This window comes from Orycteropus afer, unplaced genomic scaffold (genome assembly GCF_000298275.1).
Source record: "Orycteropus afer afer isolate SDZICR_OR568_19922 unplaced genomic scaffold, OryAfe1.0 scaffold00377, whole genome shotgun sequence".
NCBI classification, from domain to species: domain Eukaryota; kingdom Metazoa; phylum Chordata; class Mammalia; order Tubulidentata; family Orycteropodidae; genus Orycteropus; species Orycteropus afer.
Genome location: NW_006921964.1, coordinates 1,098,666 through 1,123,442, shown reverse-complemented (window position 1 = coordinate 1,123,442; position 24,777 = coordinate 1,098,666). Strand labels below are relative to the sequence as shown.

The window sequence follows — 24,777 nt, the reverse complement described above, 5'->3', positions numbered from 1 at the left end:
AGAACATAGTTCTGCAGCACAATGCAGCTGCACCTCCTTCTGTAAGCACAGATGCATCTTTGCCTAGAAGGAGCCAGAGACACCAAGAAAGAAGACCAGGGACAGTGCTCCTCCTGACATGGCTCCTAGCTCTCCCTGTCCTTTTCTCTCCTCCCCCACAGGGAGAGTGACCCAGAGGACTCGTGGGCTGTTTGCCTGGGTCACAGGGTTGGGAGGGTGCCTCGATCTCCATAAATTTTCAGAAGGCCCTAAAGCTAAACCACATCTACAAGTAGAGCAGGTAGTATTAGAATATCAGACCTTAGGAATACAATACTCCAGGCCAGAACCTGTGAGTACTTTGTATTTATCATGTCTAATCTTCTGTCCCAGAGGAAGTACAGCTGGAATGCTCCTTGGAAAAGAAAATGACCAGACCTCATCTCACCTACTTTGGTCATGCTGTTAGAAGGAACCATTCCCTGGAGAAGGATATCATGCTTGGTAAGGTGAAGGGTCAATGTAGAAGGGGAAGACCCTCAATGAGACGGAATGACACAATGGCTACAATGATGGGCTCAGGTATAGTAAAGATTGTGAGGCTGGCGCAGGACTGGGCAGCATTTCATTCTCTTGTACATAGGGTTGCTATGAGTCAGAGCTGACTCGATGGCACATAACAACAACAACAACAAATCTTCAGGTAATTCTGCAGGAAAAGATGCTATTATAGTCCCATTTATTGATGAGGACAGTGAGATTCAGAGATCTGCCCAAAGTCGTGAGCTTCCATTTGCCTCTAATGCATGTGGGTATTCTATACCCCAGAAAAAATACAAAGGCCACTTCTAAGGCCCTAATTACAAAAGCCACTTATAGAGAGACAGTACGGTGGCTAGAGGCCAAGGAGAACACATTATTTGGAAAAGATCAAACTGCATCTACTGCATTTTCAGAAATTTGTCTTCAGTGACCAGCATTTACTTTACACCAACTCCACCTACCACCACTAACTGACCCCAACTCACCTGACAGGGAAGCAGCATGAGACAGCAGAACAGTGTGGGCTTTGGAGCCAGACAGTTCTCAGGGTTCAAATTCTGGTGGCAACATTTTCTAGCTTGCAACTAGAGCAGACCACTTACCGCCTGTCTGGAGATAACACCACCTACCTACCCATGGGGTCTACTGCTCATCTGTCAGTTTGTCCTACTGTGTTGGCTTGCATGTTGCTGTGAAGCTGGAGCCTATGCCGCTGGTATTTCAAACACCAGCAGGGTCACCTATGGTGGACAGTTTTCAGGGAGTTTCCAGACTAAGACAGACTGGAAAGAAGGGCCCATCCACTTCTCAAAGAATTGGCCAGTGAAAACCTTATGAATAGTAGTGAAACACTGTCCGATATATTACTAGAAAACTTTATGAATAGCCCTGAAACATTGTCTGATATAGTGCCAGAAGATGAGCCACTCAGGTTGGAAGGCACTCAAATACAATTGGGGAAGAGCTGTCCCCTCAAAGTAGAGCTGACCTTAATGATATGCATGGAGTAATGCTTTTGGGACCTCCATCTGCTGACAGAACATGATTCAAAATGGGAAGACACAGCTGTCAACATCCATTAGTAATCAGAACATGGAATGCACAAAGCATGAATCTATGAACATTGGAAATTGTTAAAAATGAAATGGAATGCATAAAGATCGATATTCTAGGCATTAGTGACTTGAAATGGACTGGTTTTGGCCATTTTGAATCAGACAACCATATGATCTACTATGCTGGGAATGACAACTTGAAGAGGAATGACATCACATTCATCATCACAAAGCATGTTCCAAGGTCTATCCTCAAGTACAAAACTGTCAGTGATAGCATAATATCCACATGCCTACTAGGAAGACCAGTTAATACTTCTATTATTCAAATTTACGCACCAACCACCAAAACCAAAGACGAAGAAATTGAAGATTTTTACCAACTTCTGCTGTCTGAAATTGACCAAACATGTAATCAAGATGTGTTGATTATTGCTGATGATTAGAATGCAAAAGTTGGAAACAAGGAAGAATCACTGGTAACTGGAAAATACGGCCTTGGTGACAGAAATGATGCTGGAGATTGCATGATACCATTTTGCAAGACTAATGGCTTATTCATTGCAAATATCTTTTTACAACAACATAAACAGAGCTATTCACACCAATCTCGCCAGATGGGATACATGGGAATCAGACTGACTCCATCTGGAAAGAGATGATAGAGAAGCTCAGTATCTTTAGCCAAAACAAGGCCAGGAGCTGACTGTGGAACAGACTATCAACTGCTCATATGCAAGTTCAAGTTGAAACTGAAGACAATTAAAACAAGTCCACAAGAGCCAAAATAGGATTTGATGATACCTGACCTGAACTTAGAGACCATCTGAAGAACAGATTTGACAAACTGAACACCAATGACCAAAACCAAATTAATTGTGGGATGACATCAAGAACATCATACATGAAGAAAGCAGAAAGTTATTAAACAGACAGTGATGGAAAAAAAGAACAAAATGGATGTCAGATGAGACTCTGGAATTTGTTCTTGAACAGAGAGTTCCTGAAACAAATGGAAGAAATGACAAGATAAAAGAGCTGAAAAGAAGATTTCAAGAGCAGCTTGAGAAGACAAAGTCAATTATTGTAATGAAATATGCAAAGACTGAAGTTAAATAACCAAAAGGGTAGAACATGCTTGGCATTTCTCAAGCTGAAAGAACTAAAGAAAAAATTCAAGTCTCAAGTTGCAATACTGAAGGATTCTATGAACGAAATATTGAATGAGGTAGGAATCATCAAAAGAAGATAGAAGGAATACACAGAGTCACCGTACAAAAAAAAAAAAAAAAAAGGTCAATGTTCATTCATTTCAGGAGAGAGCATATGATCAAGAACAAACAGTAGTGAAGGAAGAAGTTGAGGGTGCACTGAGGGAACTGGTGAAAAACAGGGCTCCAGGAATTGATGGAATACCCATTAAAATGTTTCAACAAATGGATGCTGTGCCACAGGCACTCACTCGTCTATGCCAGGAAATTTGGAAGACAGCTGCCTGGCTGGAAGAGATCTATATTTGTGCCCATTCTAAAGAAAGGTAATTCCACAGAATGTGGAAATTATTGAACAATACCATTAATATCACACACAAGTACAATTCTGCTAAAGATAATTCAAAAGATATGCAAGCTGGATTCACAAGAGGATGAGAGATATCATTGCTTACGTCAGACAGATCTTGGCTGAAAGCAAAGAATACCAGTAAGATGTTCGCTTGTGTTTTATTGACTATGCAAAAACATATGACTATGTGGATCATAATAAATTATGGATGACATTGAGAAGAACATGAATTCTAGAACACTTGTACTCATGAGGAATCTGCACATAGACCAAAGGGCTGTCATTCAAACAGAACAAGGGGATACTGCATGGTTTAAAATCATGAAGAGAGTGTGTCAGGGTTGTAGCTTTTCACTATGTTTATTCAATCTGTATGCTGAGCAAATAATCTGGGAAGCTGGACTATATGAAGAAGACCATGGCATCAGGATTAGAGGAAGACTCATTAACAACTTGTGATATGCAGATGACCCAACCTTGCCTGAGAATGACCTGAAGCACTTACTGATGAAGATTAAAGACTACAGTCTGCAGTATGGATTACATGTAAACATAAAGAAAACAAAAATCCTCACAACTGGACCAACAGGTGGCATCACGATAAATGAGAAAAGACAGAAGTTGTCAAAGATTTCATATTACTTGAATCCACAATCAAAATCCATGGAAGCAGCAGTTAAGAAATCAGATGACGTATTGCACTGGGCAAATCTGCTGCAAAGAGCTCTTTAAAGTGCTGAAGAGCAAGGATGTCTCTTTGAAGGCACACCTTACCCAAGCTATGGTATTTTCCATTGCCTCATATGCATGTGAAAACTGGACAACTAATAAGAAAGACTGAATAACAGTTGATGCTTTTGAGTTGTAGTAGTGGCAAAAAATACTGAAAGTGCCACAGACTACCAGAAAAACTAACAAATCTGTCCTGGAAGAAGTGCAGCTGAAATGTTCCTTGGAAGTGAGAATGGCCAGACTTCTTACCTACTTTGGTCATGTTGTCAGAAGGGGTCATTCCCTGGAGAAAGATATCATGCTTGGTCAAGCAGAGGGTCAGCAAAAAAGGGGAAGAAGATCCTCAACGGGATGGACTGACGTAGTGGCTGCAACAATGGACTCAGGAATTGCAAGGATTGCAAGGATGTCACGCAAATAGGCAGTGTTTCATTCTGTTGTACATAGGGTCGCTGAGTCGGAGCCAACTCGACAGCATCTAACAACAACCCACAGGCTGGTCATCAGAGCAAACGAGATGATATGCTGTACTTTGGATAGTTTCTGACAAGAGCTTAAGCCCTCTATTAATATGAGTTCCCTTCTTCTTGCCTTTCCTTTAAAACTCTAGAGGTCCACATAGTCAGGAGGCTGAGAAACTCTCCTCTAGAGGATGGGCAAGTCAGATGCTGCCAAAACTGTACAAATGTTCCAGAAATTCACCATTTCACATCTAAACCACATCTTAGCAGAAGGGTCTCTGCTTCTGAGTTGTGTGACTTTGACCATGATTCTGATCCTCTTGGACCCTTGGTCTTCTCATATGAACAATGAGACTAACAGTACTGTTTTCATTAAGTTGCTGTAAGATTACCAATGTGCCTGGTACATAGTACATACTTTTTAAATATACGATGGCTATTTCATCCTTGTTACTTCTGACAATATTATTATTCTCTGATTACTAAGATCAAATCTTCCACTAGGGCTTGGTATCAAAGTCCTCTTCTAGAGCACAGATCCCAACTGTAGTTCCATAGCTGACCTGCACAAAGGCCCATTTATGGAGTGTCAACCTTCCACCTAGGTAGCTAGTCTGGCAGCAGTGAGCACCTAAAACTTCAACAGCCCTGATCATATCAGCCTGGATGGTGCTGGGGCTAAACCTCCCAGGTTCCTGCCTCACCAGGGCTGTGTCCCCACTGTGCAGGCTCTGAGATCAAAGATCTACATTTATCAAAACCACTTCCTGTGCATCTTATTTCCTGGGGGAATGGGGGAGGTGCATCTCACTTTCTGAGTGGGACAAGAATAAGAGAAGGTGACCTGAGTTGTACAAGACCTTGGTTTGGGGGTATCAGAGGTGCCAGACTTTGCTGGCTTCCATTAAACCAAAACCAAACCAAACTTATTGCCATCAAGTTGGATCCGACTAATAGTGACCCCTCATTGGATTTTCGAGGCAGTATCACTATGGAAGTAGATTGCCCAACCTTCCTTCTGAGGAGTAGCTGGTATCGCTATGGAAACAGACTGCCCAACCTTCCTTCCAAGGAGTGGCTGATATCACTATGGAAACAGGTTGTCCAGTATTCCTTCCAAGGAGTAGCTGGTGAGTTAGAACCACCAGCCTTCTGGTTAGCAGTCAAATGCTTTAGGCATTATGCCACCAGAGCTCCTTTAAGGGGTCAGGGTGTTGTTGTTGTTGTTATGTGCCATCGAGTCAGCCCTGACTCATAGTGACCCCTCCTTGGGTTTCCGAGGCAGTATCACTACAGAAGTAGGATTGCCCAACCTTCCTTCCGAGGAGTGGCTGGTGGGTTTGAACCGCCAGCCTTCTGGTTAGCAGTCAAGTGCCTTAGTCACTATGCTACCAGAGCTCCCAAGGGGTCAGGGTAGGGTGTGTTATTTGCAGATACCCAGCAGGGGGCACTATCTGTCCAGGCTGAGCTCTTTCACCAGCTTGCAGACTGAAGCCAGTGACTGAGTCAAGGAACAGTCTAAGAAGCCCACAAGGTTTATGCAGCAGGGAAGCCAAGCACTGACTTACATATCTGGTTTCCAGAAAAGCCCAGGTAACCATGCTCCAATCAGTGCTTTGAGCCTGGGCTCTCACCAATGACCAGCCTGGCACCTGGGCTAAGCTGCCTTCTTTTCAAGATTCAGGGCAGGCTGGTAGGCAGGCACAGAGCATCAGGTTATGTCTTATCAAGACAGCAGTACTACAAGTGTCTAAAAGACACTGTGACATGAACTTGAATCATATACTCAAATCCTAATTCCCAGTGAGAGTGGTTACCTGGGATGGGAAAGCAAGGCTTTGAGTGTTGCTACAGCTGCCACTAGAAAAGAATACCTTCCGTAGCACTAAAGGATCTCCCTGTAGGGCCTGCCCCTGAACCAGCAACACCAGCTTTTGGACCAATCTCAATGGAGACAAACTGCACTATCAAAAGCCAACTAAATCTTAGATAATGCCCACCATCACTCAGAGGCAAGTCTATGTGCATCAGCAGCTTGATATGCTCCAACTCTGTCCCAAGATACTCAAAGGCCTTAGGATCTCTTTCCAGGATTCCCTCAGAGGCTGCTATTCCCTGTCACTACTATGCTGCAGGCTTGAAGAGGCTCCTCACCACCCTTTCATGTCTCCTACATTTGTTACAGAGACCATTCAAACAAGACCACAGAAAAACCAAAAGAGCAGTTAAGACTCCTGTACTGGGAATGCTGATATTTGGACTTGAAAGATGGAAAAACAGTGTGTTCTTTGGGGCTTACAGTACCAGTAAATTCTCCCTATCCCAGCTCTGGGCTAGTCTAGGCAACACAAGCACCACATGAGCATTCTCCTTCCAGGCACTCCCAAGCCTGAACATCTATCCTTTTCAAAGGGAGGAGGAGGAGAGTGCATGACTTGGAGAAGGCAGAGTAGAGGGACAGAGATAATACAGTACTGGTTTTGTTATCAGAAGATCTGAGTTCTCATCTTATCTTTATGACTACACCAAAGTCAAACCCACTTCCATCGAGTTGATTCCAACTCATAGTGACCCTTTAGGACAGAATAGGAAACTAGGGTCCCTAAGGCTGTAAATCTTTACAAAAGCATACTGCCTCATCTTTCTCCTGCACAGTGGCTGGTGGATTTGAACCACTGACCTTTTGGTTAGGAGCCAAATATTTTAACCACTACACCAACAGAGCTCCCTATCCTTTTGACTAGGGAGCAAGTTATTTTGCAATTTAGTTTCCTCATCTGAAAAATAAGGCCATATGTACTTTCCAGAGCTATTCTGAGGCTCAAAGAAGTTAGTATACATCACATCACCACAGCCAGTCCCAAGAATTTAGATTTCCTATTTGAAGACCTAGGAGCTCTGGTAGCATAGTGGCTAAGGCACTTGACTGCTAACCAGAAGGCTGGAGGTTCAAACCCACCAGCCACTCCTCGGAAGGAAGATGGGGCAATCTATTTCCGCAGTGATACTGCCTCAGAAACCCAAGGAGGGGTCGCTGAGTTGGGTCCAACTCGACGGCACATAACAACAACATTTGAAGACTCACGTTTCTCCTGGGGTCTGACCTTACCTCTGCATATCCCAATTGGATGACGAAATCTTAATATCACACAGTAACCCCAGAGTCCACACAAGAGGCACCACATTCAGATACAGGGTGGCTAATGTTCTTGGTTACTACAATCCAGCAAGAGGCTTGTTATACACACTGCCTCTGAAACCAAGCAACTTTGGCATATTTTCTCTCAAAATGCAAATGACCTCTCTTTATCCCCATCCCTACAACATTAAGATTTTATAGTGATCCCACAGGAAAGAATAAGCCCCAGATGGAAGGTAGAAAAGAAAGCCCATAGCAGATAGGCGCCCCACCTGATAACACAGTTGCCTCGGTTGGATGCAAAGATGACAATGGGGGCAATGGAAGATTCCAGGGCCCGGTGCAGGTAGGTGAAGCACTCAATGTCCAGCATGTGGACCTCATCAACAAACAGCACACCTGGAACCAGCTCAGCAATGCCCTGGTCAATGTACTTGTTCACAACCTTGTTAATCTCTCCTCGAAGTTTATCTAAGAGATGGCAAGAATGGATTAGTACCAGGCAGGGGAAACCACCACCTTTTCTTTTCTCTCTACCCTCCGAATTCAATCTAAACCCAAGTTTGGAGCTTGGTTTTACTATTAGCTGTGTGACCCCAGGCAGGTGACTTGTCCACTCCAGACTTTAGTTTCATCACCTGAAAGTAGAGATAATCACACAGATAGGTCACAAAATTGGCAGGCTCCCTTGAAGAGGTGTTTTGTTGAGTTTGTAAAACGGTTTCAGCATGGGAAGGCCTTCATCAGGGGCATGCACTCCCCAATTTGTCTCACTCACCACCAGACAGTTTTCTCTCAAACCCACCCAATTTAGCTCCCTGCCTGATCCCAGAGACACTAGAGTTTGGGAGCTTTGGATTAAATGAGCTTTCATATGCAAATGTTCCCGTTCTGTACTCAGTAAATGACCCTTTCTTTCAGTCTTGTGTGACAAAGCTTAGGTTAATTAACTTTCAATCAAATGCCCAACTAACAAATATAGTACACATTTAGAATCCTCTCTGGGAAGAAACATGAAGAATGAAAATGTTTTTTAGGGAAGGTCCAAACTCTGAGATCCAAGAGAGAAGAGTCTCTGCAAACTTAAATAACCTAAATGGTTCTCATTTTCCAATCCAGCCCTTTGGCTATATCGGGAGGGAGCTACTCACAAACTCAGAACATGAAAGATTTGATACATTTTCCACCAAAGCCAAGAGGCAGGGATGGCCAAAAAAAGATGCATGGTCCAAGACATAGTTAAGAGACAGAAACTGTTCTTGATGACTAATAGGTCTCAGACTGCTCCACTAGCTGAAAGTTCAAAGAAAACAGTTGCTACTTAAAATTGGGAAGAACAGCAGGGTAAAATAAAGGTCTATATGAGAGCAGCAACTTTTCTTGCTGCGCTCCGAGAAATTCCCAGAAGATTCATCTGCAGAGATGCCTGTGGTCTGCTGGAAAGGAGGATGCAGTGAGCCAAGGCAGTATATCGTGCTGTGCTCCATTCATCTGGGGTACTCCAGCTCGGTAAGTTGTCCTGGCAGAGCTGAGGCTACGCAGATCTACATTCCTGGGACCTCCAAGGGCAAGAGATTGGTGCTGCCTCCATAACTAAAGATCAGTGAGGGAGATCTGGTCCAGCCAAAGGGAGAAACTAGTGCACTGAGTCAGAGAGCACTTGTACTTTATGGCTATTAAGTGCAGCCAGAGCCTATTAGGTTAAGTCAAGCTCTGAACTAAGAGGAAGAAGGGACCTGTTTTGAGGTTAGGGGGATTCACTCACAGGGCTTCATGGAGCATACCAGAATCCAGGACCCCCAGCTCTGCTCCCTGCTGGCAGGCTGTACAGTTTGTCTTACCTGTGATTTCTGTCTTCTTTGGCTTCATCAACTGGCCCATCATGGACAGGATGTCTTGTCCTCCCTGCAGACAAGAGACTTACTGATGGCCCTGCTTCCCAAGGCATTTGCAAAAGCCCTATTTCCCAAAGGTGGGTGCCACCCCCCAGCCCACTGGTCCCTAATCACAACTCAACATGAAGTCTTGAGGTATGTTTTTTCTTCTAAACTTCTTGAAAGCCAGATATTCCTTAGAAAGTTTCTAAAAGCAGAGAAATTTTCAGAGGCTCTCTATTATCTGCAATAATCAAAATCCCTTTCTATGAAATATAAGCTCTGTGGGACCTGCCACAGACCCCTTGTCCAAACATGTCTCTTTGTACTCCCACCTTCCTTGATCTAGTCACACAGAACTACTAACCATCATGAATCCCAAGCTCTTTTATGACTCAGTGTCTCTGGATAGTCTATTCCAACTTCCAGCAACATCATTCTCTTTTCTGGAAAGCTATCAGCCATCCATTAAAGTTCAGGTCAAATTCCTTCTGTGGAGTCTTCTCTGACCCATGAAGGTAGAGTTGCCATCCCTTCTGGTGCTCCCTGGGAAAGATGGACTGTCAGAAGAGATGTAATGATCTATCTGCATGTTTCCTCTCTCTTGATTTAGCTACAGAGCCACATGGGCCCAGCTCTGATCTGCACTGCTCAGAATCTAGTAAGTCTACCCTGTAAAATGGTGGCTCCGTAACAGACCTTTCACTGCCTGCAACCTCCTTGCCAGCTCCTAACACCACTCAGCACAAGGGAAAGGCTGGTGTTTTGTCATTTATTCAGCATTTAGTAGTTACCTATTGATTACTAGGCACTATGACAGAGTTGGTCACTCAGTGTTGAACAATAAAAGGTAACAAACATCTACTGAGTACTTAACAACATTCTATCCTCAAAATAACCCTGCAATGTAGAAATTATTTATATGCCTCTTCATATAAAGGAAGGAGCTCTGGTGGCATAGTGCCTAAGGCATTTGACTGCTAACCAGAAGGTTGGCGATTCAAACCCACCAGCCACTCTGCAGAAGGAAGATGGGGAAATTTACTTCCATAAAGATTTACCACCTCAGAAACCCAATGGGGGTCACTATGAGTCAGAACTGAATCAATGGCAATGAGATTGTTTTTTGTTTGGTTCATATAAAGGAGGAAACTCAAAATCAGAGAGCCAAGTTCTTGTGTTGTTAGATGCCACTGAGTTGTCTCCAACTCATAGCAACCCTATGCACAGCAGAACCAAACACTGCCCAGTGCTGCGCCAGCTCTGTGATTCCTGCTATACTTGAGCCCATCACCACTGCCACTGTGTCAATCCATCTCATTGAGGGCTTTCCCCTCTTTCATCAACCCTCCATCTTACCAAGCATGACAGCCTTCTCCAGGGAATGGTGCCTTCTGACAGCATGACCAAAGTATGTAAGAGGAAGTCTGGCCATTCTCGCTTCCAAGGAGCATTCCAGATGCACTTCCTCCAGGGCAGATTTGTTAGTTCTTTTAGCAGTCCATGATTGGCATTCTTCGCCAACACCACAACTCAAAAGCATTGATTCTTCTTCAGTCCTCCTTCTTCATTGTCCAGCTCTCACATGCATATGAGGCAAATGAAATCATGGATTTGTCAGGTTCACCTTAGCCTCAAAGAGACATCTTTGCTCTTCAGCACTCGAAAGAGGTCTTTTGCAGGCAATTTGCCCAGTGCTTTACGTCGTCTGAATTTTCTGACTGCTGCTTCCACTGGTATCGATTGTAGAACCAAGCAATGTGAAGTCTTTGACAACTTCAATCTTCAATCCTTTCCCCATTTATCGTGATGCTGCTTATTGGTCCAGTTGTAAGGATTTTAGTTTTCTTTATATTGAGATGTAATTCATACTGCAGACTGTATTCTTCAACCTTCATCAGTAAGTGCTTCAAGCCATCCTCACTTTCAGCAAGCAAGGTAATGTTGTTAGCCTATCGCAGACTATTAATGATTCTTCCTCCAATCCTGATGCCACGTTCTTTTCCATATAGTCCATCTTCACAGATTATTTGCTCAGCATATAGATTGAATAAGTATGGTAAAAGGACACAACCATGATGCACTCCCTTCTGGACTTTAAACCATGCAGTGTCCCCTTGTTCTGTTCAAACAGCCTCCTGGTCTAAGTACAGGCTCCTCATGAGTATAATCAAGTGTTCTGGAATTCCCATTCTTCTCAATGTTATCCACAATTTGTTATGATCCACACTATCAAATGCTTTGGCACAGTCAATAAAACACAAGTAAACATCTTCTGGTACTCTTTGCTTTGATCCAAGATCCATCTAACATCAGCAATGATATCCCTCGTTCCACGTCCTCTTTTGAATCCAGCGTGAACTTCTGAAGTTCTCTGTCAATATACTGCTGCAACTTTTTTTGATTATCTAAGATTTTACTTGCATGCAATATTAATGATCTTGTTTGATAATTTCCACATTCTGTGGGATCACCTTTCTTTGGAATGGGTACAAATACAGATCTCTTCCAGTCAGCTGGCCAAGTAGCGGTCTTCCAAATTTCTTGGCATGGCCAAGTGAGTGCCTCAAAGAGGGCATCCGTTTTGTTCTGGTTACCTAGTGCTGCTCTGACAGGACTATACCACAAATGGGATGGCCTTAACAAAAGTTTATTCTCTCACAATTTGGAGGTTTTAAGTCCAAGTTCAAAGTGTCAGGCTCTAGCAGCTGTGTGAAAGCCCCTCGACCTTGGGCTTCAGCTCTGCCTCTTGCTCCCAGCCCACTGAAGCTAGATGCATCTCTTCACTGAGGCAGCTACTGGCTGCTCAGGCTAACAAGCCCAAGGTCGACAAATAAAAAAGGCACAGTCCTGATGTTACCAAACCACACGGCAGGCCATTAATTCAAGTCCATTGTAAGCCCCAAGGTCGGCAGAGCACGGCAGCCTGCTGAACAATGACATGGCTACCTGCAGGGTCCAAGCATGCCATAAGCTAGAGACCATTCCCCAAGGCTTCTCCTTTCTTATATACAGCTATTCAGCTGCTCACAGTAGATTCCACCATGGAGTTGATTACCAGTCTCATCATAGGGAATACTACATCCAGCTGCCCAGCCACTCAATCAGGCCTAGCCAAGTTGACACACAAACTTAACTACCACATGTTTGTTGAAACATCTCAATGGGTATTCTGTCAATTCCTGGAGCCCTGTTCTTCACCAATTCCTTCAGTGCAGCCTTCCTTGACTTATTTCTTCAATACCACTGGTTCTTGAACATATTCCACCTCCTGAAATGGATGAAGATCAACCAGTTCTCTTTGGTACAGTGACTCTGTGTATTCCTTCCATCTTCTTTTGATGCTTCCTGCATCATTCAATATTTTACCCATAGAATCTTTCAACAATTTCAATTTTTTCAAGAATTCCTGCCCCCCAGGCAGGAAAGGGAGGGAGCTGCCAGGGACAACAAAGCAGCGGGATACAGGTAGGAATTAGGTAAGGGGAGGGTGAAGAGTTTCCAACAGCTAAAGGAGATGAACTTGTCTGTCAGTTTGTTAGCCTGTGGTGGCTTACGTGTTGCTGTGAGGCTTGAGGCTGTGCCACCAGTGTTTCAAAAGCCAGTAGGATTGCACATGGTACACAAGTTTCGAGACTAGCAAGAACTGAGACAGACTAGGAAGAAGGAAGAGGTCATCTATTTCTCAAAGATTTGGCCAGGAAAAACCTTATGAATAGCAGAGAGAGCTGAGACAATCAGAAAACTCAGAGACCGAAAAGGACTAATTAGCCAAGCAGCACAAATCCTGACTTCCTACTCCTAGAGAACTTTCCAAATTCAATTTGGGGACAGCCACTCTACATACTAAAAGGACTCTTTGGTCCAAAATGTGTCATCAGCAAGCAATCTCTTGACCAAGGCTGAGAGACAAAATACCCAAGGATCAAATTTCAAGTCAAGACCACACCTCTCTAAGGCTTAATCAGACACCATAGTGGAAGAGACAACTTCTTTTAAGATGAAAATGAAGGCAAATTGAAAAACCACAAGCAAGAAATAAATTGTTTTTAATCACACAATTCCCAGAGATATCATTAAGTGGTAACATACTCCCCCATGTTTTATTACTCAAGGCACAGTATCTAGAAGAGCTTCTAATCAGAGTGAGGATCAGATAGGTTCTAGCTCAAAGCCAAAAAACTGTGGATTTGGCTAAGCAGATAGAAAATGCAGCTCTCTCAGGCTTTCAAAAATTCTGCAAAGGGTTCCTCCCTGCCATTAATATCAAAAGAATTGCAGGCGCAAGCCCACTGTTGGAGAGAAGCCATGGAGGAAGCTGGCTAGCTCCTGGTCAGAGGCTTGCCTAGGATAAGAAACAATGCCCATGAAATCATCTGTGACTAGAGAATCAGAACTGGAACAAAGGATTCACTCGTAGCTCATGTCAATGTTAATTGCTGAACATTACAGACAAAAAAGGGCCAGTCGGCCCCAAGAAAATAAACGGTACCAAGACTCTGACAATTCATTCCCAGAGCTGGAGAGCACAACACAAAAGTGCTAATATGAGGCTATCAAGGCATCAAGGCAGTACCTGGGGCCTCGCATTGGCCACGTCCAAGTCATGCAAGGTCACATCCTGGATAATTTCTTTCTTCTTGTGAACATCTCCCTTTGGCAAAGGGACATACTCTTCAGCTTCAAGGTCAAATTCTGTGGCATAGGTATCACACCTGCCCTGCCTCTGCAAAAAGAGAGAAATATGAATTCCTGGTTGAATTTTCACTGCCAAGTCCCCAAATGGCACAGTGCTAAGTGAGATAAAGGTCTCAGTTCCCAACCATGGGCCTGACAGCCTACTTGACAAACTCCAAATATGTCCCACTCCCCTGCTGCCAAGAGCAGTAAGCTATCTGCTCATCACTGGGCTCCAAAAATCTCACTCAAAAACACCTGATACTTTCTCTAAGAATCTTTCTCCCTCCTCCTTCTTTAACTGTATGCAATTCCTGATAAAGGGCAAATCCAGCAGATTAACTGGAGACAGAGGGAGCTGTTCAGACTCTTTTGTAGGTGGGTGATTTATTGTATGATATGAAGTATTATGCTCATCCATTAAACAGTGAGGAACACTGTACGGGACACTGAAAATCAGATATAAAAAGAATGCCAACTAATGCAGCATTCCTTTCCACATGCATATATCTTAGGAAGAAAATACCAGAGAGATAAAAGGAAGATTAAATGCACTGCACATTTCAATTGAAAATGACTAAAGTTGTTTTGGTTTCTCACCCTGTACTCCCCTCCTCGAAACAGGTTTTAGTATTTTTCTAAGAGACTGTCTGTTTTAATCATGAGAAGGTTAAAGAATGAAGATAAAGGAAAAGCAAACGTTATTAAACACAAATGGGCAACTGCTGACCTTCCATCAACATTGCACTAGACGTCAGCCCTGCTCCACACACACTCGGTACCCTCTAAAGAAAGCAACTTCGTTTCTACCTGCATCTCCTTAAGGCATAAATTTGGGAGTATTTTGTCCCAAGAAAGGTATTACCTTCACGGCTCCACTGTTGGCTTCAATGTAAATCACATCTCCAGCCTCGACTCGTTCTTTCTGCAAACTTTCAAAAATGCTGGGGTCCAACTTAAAAAAAAAAAAACTAAAAATCAGAAAACTGTGATACATATATTAATTTCTTAAAGGTACCCTTATTTATTTTCTTAAGACATTTGAGGTTATGAACGACTATAAGAGAAGTTTTGGTGGTACAGTGGTTAAGGCACTTGGCTGCTAACCAAAAGGTCAATGGTTGAAACTCACCATCTTTTCCAAGGGAAGAAAGATGAGGCAGTCTGCTCGCCCCCCAATGGGGATCACTATTAGTCAGAATTGGCATTATGGCAGTGAGTTTGTGTTTTTTGTTGTTGTTTGGAATGACTGTAAGAGTCTATGTGTGTGTATGTGTGTTCAGTGTGAATATGTAAGAAAAAAGAGGGTGTGAGTATGCATATAAGCCAGTGAATTTGGGGATTTGAGTGTACTAGAAGGTTGGGCAATCTACTTCCATAGTGATACCGCCTCAGAAACCCAAGGAGGGGTTGCTATGAGTTGGGTCCGACTTGACACATAACAACAACAGAGAGAAAGTATGGGAGTGAGCATGCCTGCATGCCTGTGTGATGGGAAAAAGGGATGTTAGGGGAGACTTGCTTTCCTTCCCTTTACTCCAGAGACTGCAAACTGATAGCCTGGATTTTTAAGAACATGATCTAACTGCCTTTACATGGGACCTGTTCTCTCCATGAGACCAAAGGCCTTAACATTCTTTCCTAAGACTGTCATCTCTCTTCACTTCTTCAGTCTCCTTGCCTGGTTGGGTGGCAATGGAGCCTTCTGCAACTGAAGCAACTGCCAGAACCTGCATATCAATCTTAAGGCTAGCATTTGGCTGGACCTATGGGAGCTCTGTTAGCGTAGTGCCTAAGGCACTTGACTGCTAACCAGAAGGCCGGCAGTTCAAACCCGCCAGCCACTCCTCAGAAGGAAGATGGGGCAATCTGCTTCCGTAGTGATACTGCCTCGGAAACCCAAGGAGGGGTCGCTATGAGTCAGGTCAGACTCAACGGCACATAACAAAAACATGATGGCGTAGTGCCTAAGGCATCTGACTGCTAACCAGAAAGCTGGCAGTTCCAACCTACCAGCCACTCCTCAAAAGGAAGACTGGGCAATCTACTTCCATAGAAATACTGCCTCGGAAACCCAAGGAGGGGTCACTATGAGTTAGATCCAACTCAACGACAGTGAGTGAGATGATTTTGGACAAGGCACACTGAGCCTCAGTTTCTTCATCTATATAATGGGACTCAGTTGGGATCACAGATGTGTAAAATTCAAAGAGAAATATACACCAGGATCTTTCCTCAGCCTTCTGATTCAAATTCCAGTGTTTACATCCTTGCGCCTGCCTGCATATGCCTCCAGGAAAGAACATTAGCACATTCTGGGAACTGATGGCTTTACTCCAATCACGCAGATTCAGTCTACTCTTGGTGACTGTTGAATAGCTGGCTTGATATTCTAGGAGAGCATCCTTTCTAAGGATTCAGTATTTAGACAAAAATTTCTCTAGGTTAAACATTTTTTTAATATACAATGCGGTTGTGGTGGAAAAACTTGAGTTTTGGTCCCAAACAAAATTAGTCAAAACCCAGGGCTCAGTGTAAGAAGTCAAGCACATAAGAACACATATTTATATGTCCTATTTATATGAAATGCCCAAAAAAGGCAAACATATAGAAACAGGAAGTAGCTTTATGGTTGCCCAGGGCTTAAAAATCCAAGTATTTGAGTTCCTTCTATTTAAAATCTCATACATAAGAATGTCAAGAAAGTACTCAATTTGGAAGAAAAAAAATCACCTTCTCCTATACGTTATTTTCTTTTAAAAACTGGGCAAACAGCCTTAGGGATAGCTAAAATTTAAATGGCACACCTCATTTTATCTATCCTATATTGAAGAGTATACTCCCCCCTATCCCCAGGCATTTTCATACCAGTTAATTTCCCAAATGAATTGACTAAAAATGTAATTACTAGAAAGATGGCAGATCCCACCAAGAAATCTAATTAATATAGAATAGGAGAGATGGTAGGTATAAAAGAGGAATTTGCAGAGGCAAGCTCCTGAGATGCAAATCCTGTTAGGAAAAAGAAAAATGGCCCTGTGGAGAAGTGACATTTTTATGATCTCCATAAAGCAGTGACCAAGAAACAACCTTAGAGAATCAAAGAACCATAAGATCACAGAACAGGATAAAGATGAAAAAATTATATAGTCAATCTACCTCAGTTTATAGGTGAGAAAACTGAGGCCCAGAGAGCTGAACTGACTTGCCAAAGGTCACAGAGCAAGGTGGCAGGCAATTAGCATAATGGTTAAGATCCAGAGAGACTTGCATTAGGATTCTAGTACTGTCATTTAACTAGTTGTAGGATCCTGGGAAAACTGCTTAATTTCTCTAGGAGCAAATCTTTCTCTGCAAAATGATAAAAATTACTCACACAAATTTATAAATAAAATGAGTAACAATAAATGAGATATTTGTTGAGCATTTTTCTTCTGGCACATACAATAAATGACAGCTATGATTAAAGTATTATTTATTAATAAGGTGAAGACTAAAATCCAGACTGCCTTTCTATAATTTAAAGCTCATTAACAGCTACCACTTATTTGGTAACTAGGTGCCATATCAAAAACTGTAACTCCAATCCTTACAGTAATTCTATGAAATAGGCAATTATTATTCTCATTTAACAGATAAAGAAACTGTTAATCAGAGATGCCCAGGACCACAATGCTATAGTCAGCAGAGCCACGGTTCCTTGTAAGACTCTGACCCTCTGTGGTCTGCAGTTTAAAATTTACAGGACAGGTATCTGAGGAGGATCTTCAAGGGTTTCCATACTATCACCACCATGGCCTCTCTATGAAGCCCTGGCCTGATGCAGAGTGAACCACTGAAGCCACAATAGGTCTCAAGCCTCTCGTATATAAAGAAACTGTAGCCAGGATTCTGTATCTGGCCCCTTGAGGAAGTCCATCCATTATCCATTATCCAATTTTTATCATATTATTCAATACTGCTTCATTCCGTGAAGATGAGTGCTAGTAACTGAAAAAAAAATTAATGCCCAGGTTAAAAAGAGCCCTAGGGCCTTTGACACATGGTTATAAAGAAATATATGGCAGAAGGTTGTCTCCTGACCTAACCATATAGCTTACATTTTAAAATACAAAATTTCTTAAGAGCCAGTAAGAAAAGTGAGAGCTCTCTTTATTGAGTCCTCCCATGTATGATATTTGGTACTGCTTCATATATGCCATACCTCTAAACCCCATGGGGTATCATCACCTGCACTGCATCAATGAGGAAGCTGAGATGCAGAGAGATTATACCATCTGCCTGAAGCCCCACAGTGCAGAGGGTTTCTGAGAAAAGAATACTAACATGCACTCACTTTTAATTGTTTAGTGCCTTTGGCAGTTTTGAGTCCTATGATTACATGGCTAATGGTTTTGCCGTATCCTCCCATGGGGTTCTCTGTCTCACATGGAGTTAGCTCTGTGACTTCACCTTCATAAACTTCCTTGGTCTCCTTTATCCGCAGCCCTGGAAGAGATGGCAGATGGACCAAGGTCAGAAACACAACTCTCTCTCTCTTGCTCTGTAACAACTTTTTAGTCACAAATCTTCCATGTCACAGAAATTGACAAGTCAGCATCAGTGTACTCTCAAGGATGTCACCATAGCTATAAAAATACTACCAACACACAAATGTAAAATGAAAATACTATTCAGAAATGCAGAAAAACAATTTTATTTCACTATTTTAAGGGAATTTCTAGGTTCAAATCTAAAACTAGACAGGCAAGCTGTAATTTTCAAAACTGCTTCAGACATTTCTACACTTCCAAGACAGTGAGATTTAGCTTTCCAGTCTCTACACCAAAATCACTGTGCCCCACTAGGATGGCGACGACCAAAACTCCTATGCCCTTATACCCTGCATTTCTGACTCTCAAAGGAGATTTTAAAACCAGTGGAATAACTCACTATACTTCTCTGACCCTTTCAGGTCTGAGCAAGGTTCTGTACCTCTGCTGACTCTCACTGCACATTTTAACAAAAATATTCAGTTGTCATTCACTATATGCAGCAAGTTGTTCTACGATTTTTCCAAGGTCACAATGTTAGAATCAACTTCTAAAGCAACTCCCTAATAAAAGTATTTATATTTTTAGAATTAGAATACTGTAAATGAAGGAAAACATCCTGACACTGGCTGTTCAATAAATATTTGTTTATCGTCTAAGACTCACTGTCAAATTTTCAGAACATGCTCTCCCCATCCTTTTTTATACAATGTTTTTGCTGCCTGAAGCACCCTTCCTTCCTTTTTTGCCTAGCCAAATCCTCCTTTCAGATTCTCAGTTCAAAAGTCCTCTCCAGATGAGTTGAGAGATGACATCAAGAACATCATACATGAAGAAAGCAAAAGGTCGTTAAAAAGTCAGGAAAGGAAGAAAAGACCAAAATTGATATTAGAAGAAACCCTGAAACTTGCTCTTGAATGAAGTGTAGCTACAGTGAATGGAAAAAAATGAAGTAAAAGATGTGAAAAGAAAATTTCAAAAGGTAGCCTGGGAAGACAAAGTATTAATAGTGAAATGTGCAAAGACCTGTAACTAGAAAATCAAAAGGCTCAAGCTCAAAGAACTGAAGAAAAAATGTAAGCCTCGAATTTTAAAACAGAAGAAGTCTATGGGCAAAATACTGAATGAAGCAAGAAGCATCAAAAGGAGATGAAGGAATACACAGAATCACTTTACCAAAAAGAATTGGTCGACATTCAACCACTTCAGGAGTATGTGTATGACCAAAACTGATGGTACTGAAGAAAGAAGTCCAAGCTGCACTGAAGAAATTGGTGGAAAATAAGCCTCCAGGAATTGACAGAATATCGATTAAGATGTTTGCACAAATGGATGCAGTGCTGGAGGAGCTCGCTCACTTACGCCAAGAAATTTGGAAGACAGCTACCTGGCCAACCGACTGGAAGAGATCCACATTTGTGCCCATTCCAAAGAAAGGTGATCCAACAGAATGTGAAAATTACTGAGCAGTATCATTAATATCACATGCAAATAAAATTTTTCTGAGGAAAATTCAAAAACAGTTGCATCAGTACCTCAAAGGGAACTTCCAGAAATGCAAGCTGGATTCAGAAGAGGGCAAGGAACGAAGGATATCATTGCTGATATCAGACGGGTATTAGTTGAAAGCAAATACCAGAAAGATGTTCATGTATTTTAATGAGTATGCAAAGCCATTTAACTAAAATAAATAAATAAATAAATAAAAAATCCATAAATATAAATAATAATTATGTTGTTGTTGTTGTTATGTGCCGTTGAGTCAGACCTGACTCATAGCGACTCCTCCTTGGGTTTCCGAGGCAGTATCACTACGGAAGTAGATTGCCCCATCTTCCTTCTGGGGAGTGGCTGGTGGGTTTGAACCGCCAGGCTTCTGGTTAGCAGTCAAGTGCCCTAGCCACTATGCTAACAGAGCTCCCATAATAATAATTATAAATATATATAAATTATAAATATAAATAAAAATCCATAAAAAATCATGGATAACGTGAAGAACAGAATTCCAGAACACTTAATTGTGCTCATGAGGAACCTGCACATAGACCAAAAGGCATTCAGTTGTTCAAACAGAATAAGGGCTCTGCATGATTTAAAATCAGGAAAGGTGTACTTCAGGGCTGTGTCCTTTCACTGTACTTATTTAATCTGTATGCTGAGCAAACAATCTGAGAAGCTAGACTATATGAAGAAGAATGCAGCATCAGGATTGGAGGAAGACTGATTAATAACCTACAACATGCAGATGGCACAACCTTGCTTACCAAAAGTAAAGAAGACTTGAAACACTTACTGATTAAAATCAAAGACTTTGTATTATACCTCACCATAAGAAAAACAAAAATCCTCACAACTTGACCAATAAGTAACATCATGATAAGTGGAGAAAAGATTAAAGTTGTCAAGGATTTCATTTTAGTTGGATCCACAATCAACACCAATGGAAGCAGTAGTCTAGAGAAATCAGACAACAAATTGCCTTGGGCAAATCTGCTACCAAAGACCTTTAAAGTGTTCAAGAGCAAAGAAATCACTTTGAAGACTAAGGGGCACCTGACATGAGCTATGGTCTTTTCAACAGGCTCACATGCAAATGAAAGCTGGAAGACCACAGAAGAACTGAGACATCTGAATTGTGGCATTAGAGAATTATACTGAATGTACCATGGACTGCCAGGAGAATGGGTAAATCTGTATTGGAGGATCTACAACCAGAATGCTCTTTAGAAGAGAGGATGGCAAGACTTCACCTCTCACATTTTGAACATGTTATCATGAAAGACCAGTCCCTGGAGAAGGACATCATTCTTGGCAAAGCAGAGAGCAAAAAAAAAGGGAAGACCTTCAATGAAATGGATTGACACCCTTGCTGCAACAATGGGCTCAAGCACGGTATCGTAGTTAAGGTTATGCGTCAACTTGGCTGGCCCTGGTTTTGAGTGGCTGGACAGCTGGACTAGTTATTCCCCATGGGATTGAATTCCATGGTGGAATCTACCGTGGGCAGCTGAGTAGCTGCCTTAGGGATGTGGTCTGCTTCTAGTATATAAGAAGCAGCTTTAAGAAAGATCCTGAGCTTTTTGGTACATCTGGAGCCTGCATTTGGCTGAGTCTTCATCTCAGTGGCCTGCCATGTTGTCTGACAACCTTGGGACAGTTTCTGGACTTGAACTAGTAGCTTGTTACATTGCTTGATAATTTTGGGACTGTGCCATTTTACTTGCTGACTTTGGGTCTGTCAGCCTCAGTAGCCAGCAGCTGTCTGCGTTAAGAGAAGCCTCCAGGGGATCGATGAAGGAGATGCTGGAGAGAGTGGGAGAACAATGTGGAACAAAACTCAAAATCATTTAAAGAAAAAAAGGAAAGAAAAAGGGAGAGGGGACCAGTTTTGCTGGTCTAATAGAGCCTGACAGAACCACTGAGACCATGGCCCCTAGCTGTTCCTTAGGTCTGGAATTGAACCCACTCCTATGGCTTCCAGCCAAACAAAAGACAGGCATATGAACTAAACTTTACATTAGGTAGATAAACTCCTTAGAGAGAACAATCATGGGAGAATAGAAGGGCTGTGTATGCACAGGGAGACAGCTCAGGTGGCAGGAGTGCATGGAGGGAAGGACACAGAGAAGAGGTACCTATGGAGAGGAAGTGGGAGGGGAGCTGTTGCATTGTGGTAAATTGTGAATGTCACGAGACAAAGTGTATGTGAGCTGCTGTATGGAAAGTGAATTTGCTCTATAAACTTTCACTCAAATCACAATTAAAAAGAAAGAGAGAGAGGCCTCCAACTTCAGTGGGCTGGGAACAAGAGGCAGAGCTGAAGCCCAAGGTCAAGGGGCTTTTACCCAGCCCCTAGAACTGGCATTATGAACTCGGACTTGTAGCCTCCTAACTGTAGAAGAATGAATCTTCGTTTGTTACAACCATCCGCTTGTGGTATTTCTGTTACAGCAGCACTAGAAAACTGAAACACATGGCAAGAATTGTGAGGATGATGCAGGACCAGCCAGTACTTCATTCTGTGTAGGCAGTGTTTTGTTATGTTGTACATAAGGTCACATAAGGTCACTATGCACTGAAGGTGACTCAACAGCACCGAACAATAACAACAACAAGATCTATATGGTATCAACCTGAAAAGAGCAACTCAAAAGATTAGAAACTTAGGGGACAGTGAGTTTATGTTAATGGGAGAGGAATAACTCAGAAAAGGAGGGTGAAAATGGTTGCACAACTCAAAAGAACGTAATCAATGTCACTGAATTGTACATGCAGAAACTACTGAATTGGTGTATGCTTTGCTATGTATATTCTCAACAACAAAAAGAAAAGAAAAGAAAGAAGAAACCAATCAATGTATTATTAGAACCTTATTTGTATCCTGATTCAAACAATGAAACTATAAAATAAAAATATACATTTCAATTTATAAGACAATTAAAATTTGAACACTAACTAGATATTTGACAATTTGACAATATTAAGGACTTATTGTTAATTTTACAGGTGTGATAATGGTATTGTGGTTATTTTATTAAAATTATTTTTCAGAGATACATTCTGAAATATTTACGGATTAAAAAAGTAGCTCTTGCAATTTGCTTCAGTATAATTTGAGAAGGGGAAATGACAGGGCTATATATGAATCTAGCTTTTAGTATAGCTGAATCAGAATCTTTGGTGGCACAAAAGGTGAGCACTCAGCTGCTAATCAAAGGGTTGGCGGTTCAAGTTCACCCAGCAGAACCTCAGAAGAAAAACCTGGCAATCTACTTCCAAAAAATTAGCCATTAAAAACCCTAGGGAGTACTTTTTACTCTGACACACATGTGTCACCATGAGTTGGAATCAACTCAACTGCAACTATTTTTTTTCTTTTGAAACCGATAAATCAAGATTAGACAGTAAGTTGAAGCTGGTAAAAGGGCCACACAGAAGGATCATCACACTATTTAAAATATATATATTATTGCAAATTTGAAATTTTCCATAATAAAAGTTAAAAAAAAAATGAAATACCTATTCTACAACTTCCAGAATGACTAAGATTAAAGACGGGTAATACCAAAAGTTGTGAGGCTGTCAAACAGGAAGGTTCGTGCACTGCTGGTGAAGGTAGAAACTGTATAAATACTTTAGAAACAGCATGACATTATCTACTAAAGGTGAACATACATATATTCCACAGTTCTACAATTCAACTCCTAAGTATAGACCCAATAGAAACTCATGCATGAATGTACTGATAGACAACAGGTTCATAACTGGAGTTAATAGTTGTTGTTATGTGCCGTCGAGTTGGACCAACTCTTAGCGACCCGTCCTTGGGTTTCCAAGGCAGTATCACTATGGAAAGGAGCTCTGGTAGCATAGTGCCTAAGGCATCTGACTGCTAACCAGAAGGCTGGTGGTTCAAACCCACCAGCCACTCCTTGGAAGGAAGATGGGGCAATCTACTTCCACAGTGATACTGCCTCAGAAACCCAAGAAGGGGTCGCTATGAGTCAGGTCTGACTCGACGGCACATAACAACAACAACATCACTATGGAAGTAGATTGCCCAACCTTCCTTCCGAGAAGTGGCTAGTGGGTTTGAACCGTCAGCCTTCTGGTTAGCAGTCAAGTGCCTTAGGCACTACGCTACCAGAGCTTCTTGGAGCTAGTAACTCCCCATCATAGCAGCACTGTTTGTAACTGTCAAACACTGGGAAAAAAACCAAAACAAAACACCAATTTCTATCAACAGTAAAATAGATAACTAAATTGTGGTATATTCATACAAAAGAACACCCTACAGTATAGCTACAAGTACAATATGGAAAAATCTCACAAACATAATGTCGTGGGAAAGAAGGCAGATGCAGAATATATATTGTATGACTGCATTTATTTAAAGCTAAAACACAGGCATAACTAAAATATAACATTCACAATCAAGACAATAACTTTGGGATGGTGACTGGGAGTGGGTGTGAAGAGTTACTGGCAATATTCCTTTCTTGATTGAGCCCTGGCTTCATGGATTTTTACTTTATGATAATCCATTGATGTCTACATTTATGTTCTGTGGACTTTTCTTATCCATGCATAAACCAGTTGATTTAAAAAGAAACATTTAATAATAATAATTGTTGTTGTTGTTAAGTGCCGTCGAGTCGTTTCCGACTCATAGCGACCCCATGCACAGCAGAACGAAACACTGCCCGATCCCGCACCAGCCCC

General features: G+C 41.9%; 1 protein-coding gene across 1 annotated transcript in view; it reads right to left on the bottom strand.

Annotated features, from left to right (window-relative positions):
* The window catches only part of RUVBL1 (RuvB like AAA ATPase 1), a 76,857-nt gene that overhangs the window by 22,130 nt on the left and 29,950 nt on the right, over nt 1-24,777 (bottom strand). Inside the window, exons 4-8 of the mRNA XM_007953208.2 lie at nt 18,360-18,511; nt 14,889-14,978; nt 13,923-14,072; nt 9,314-9,377; nt 7,745-7,943 (exon numbers count right to left, since the gene is read on the bottom strand). Of these exons, the coding sequence (XP_007951399.1) occupies nt 7,745-7,943; nt 9,314-9,377; nt 13,923-14,072; nt 14,889-14,978; nt 18,360-18,511 (655 nt within the window). The remainder of the gene's footprint in view (nt 1-7,744; nt 7,944-9,313; nt 9,378-13,922; nt 14,073-14,888; nt 14,979-18,359; nt 18,512-24,777) is intronic.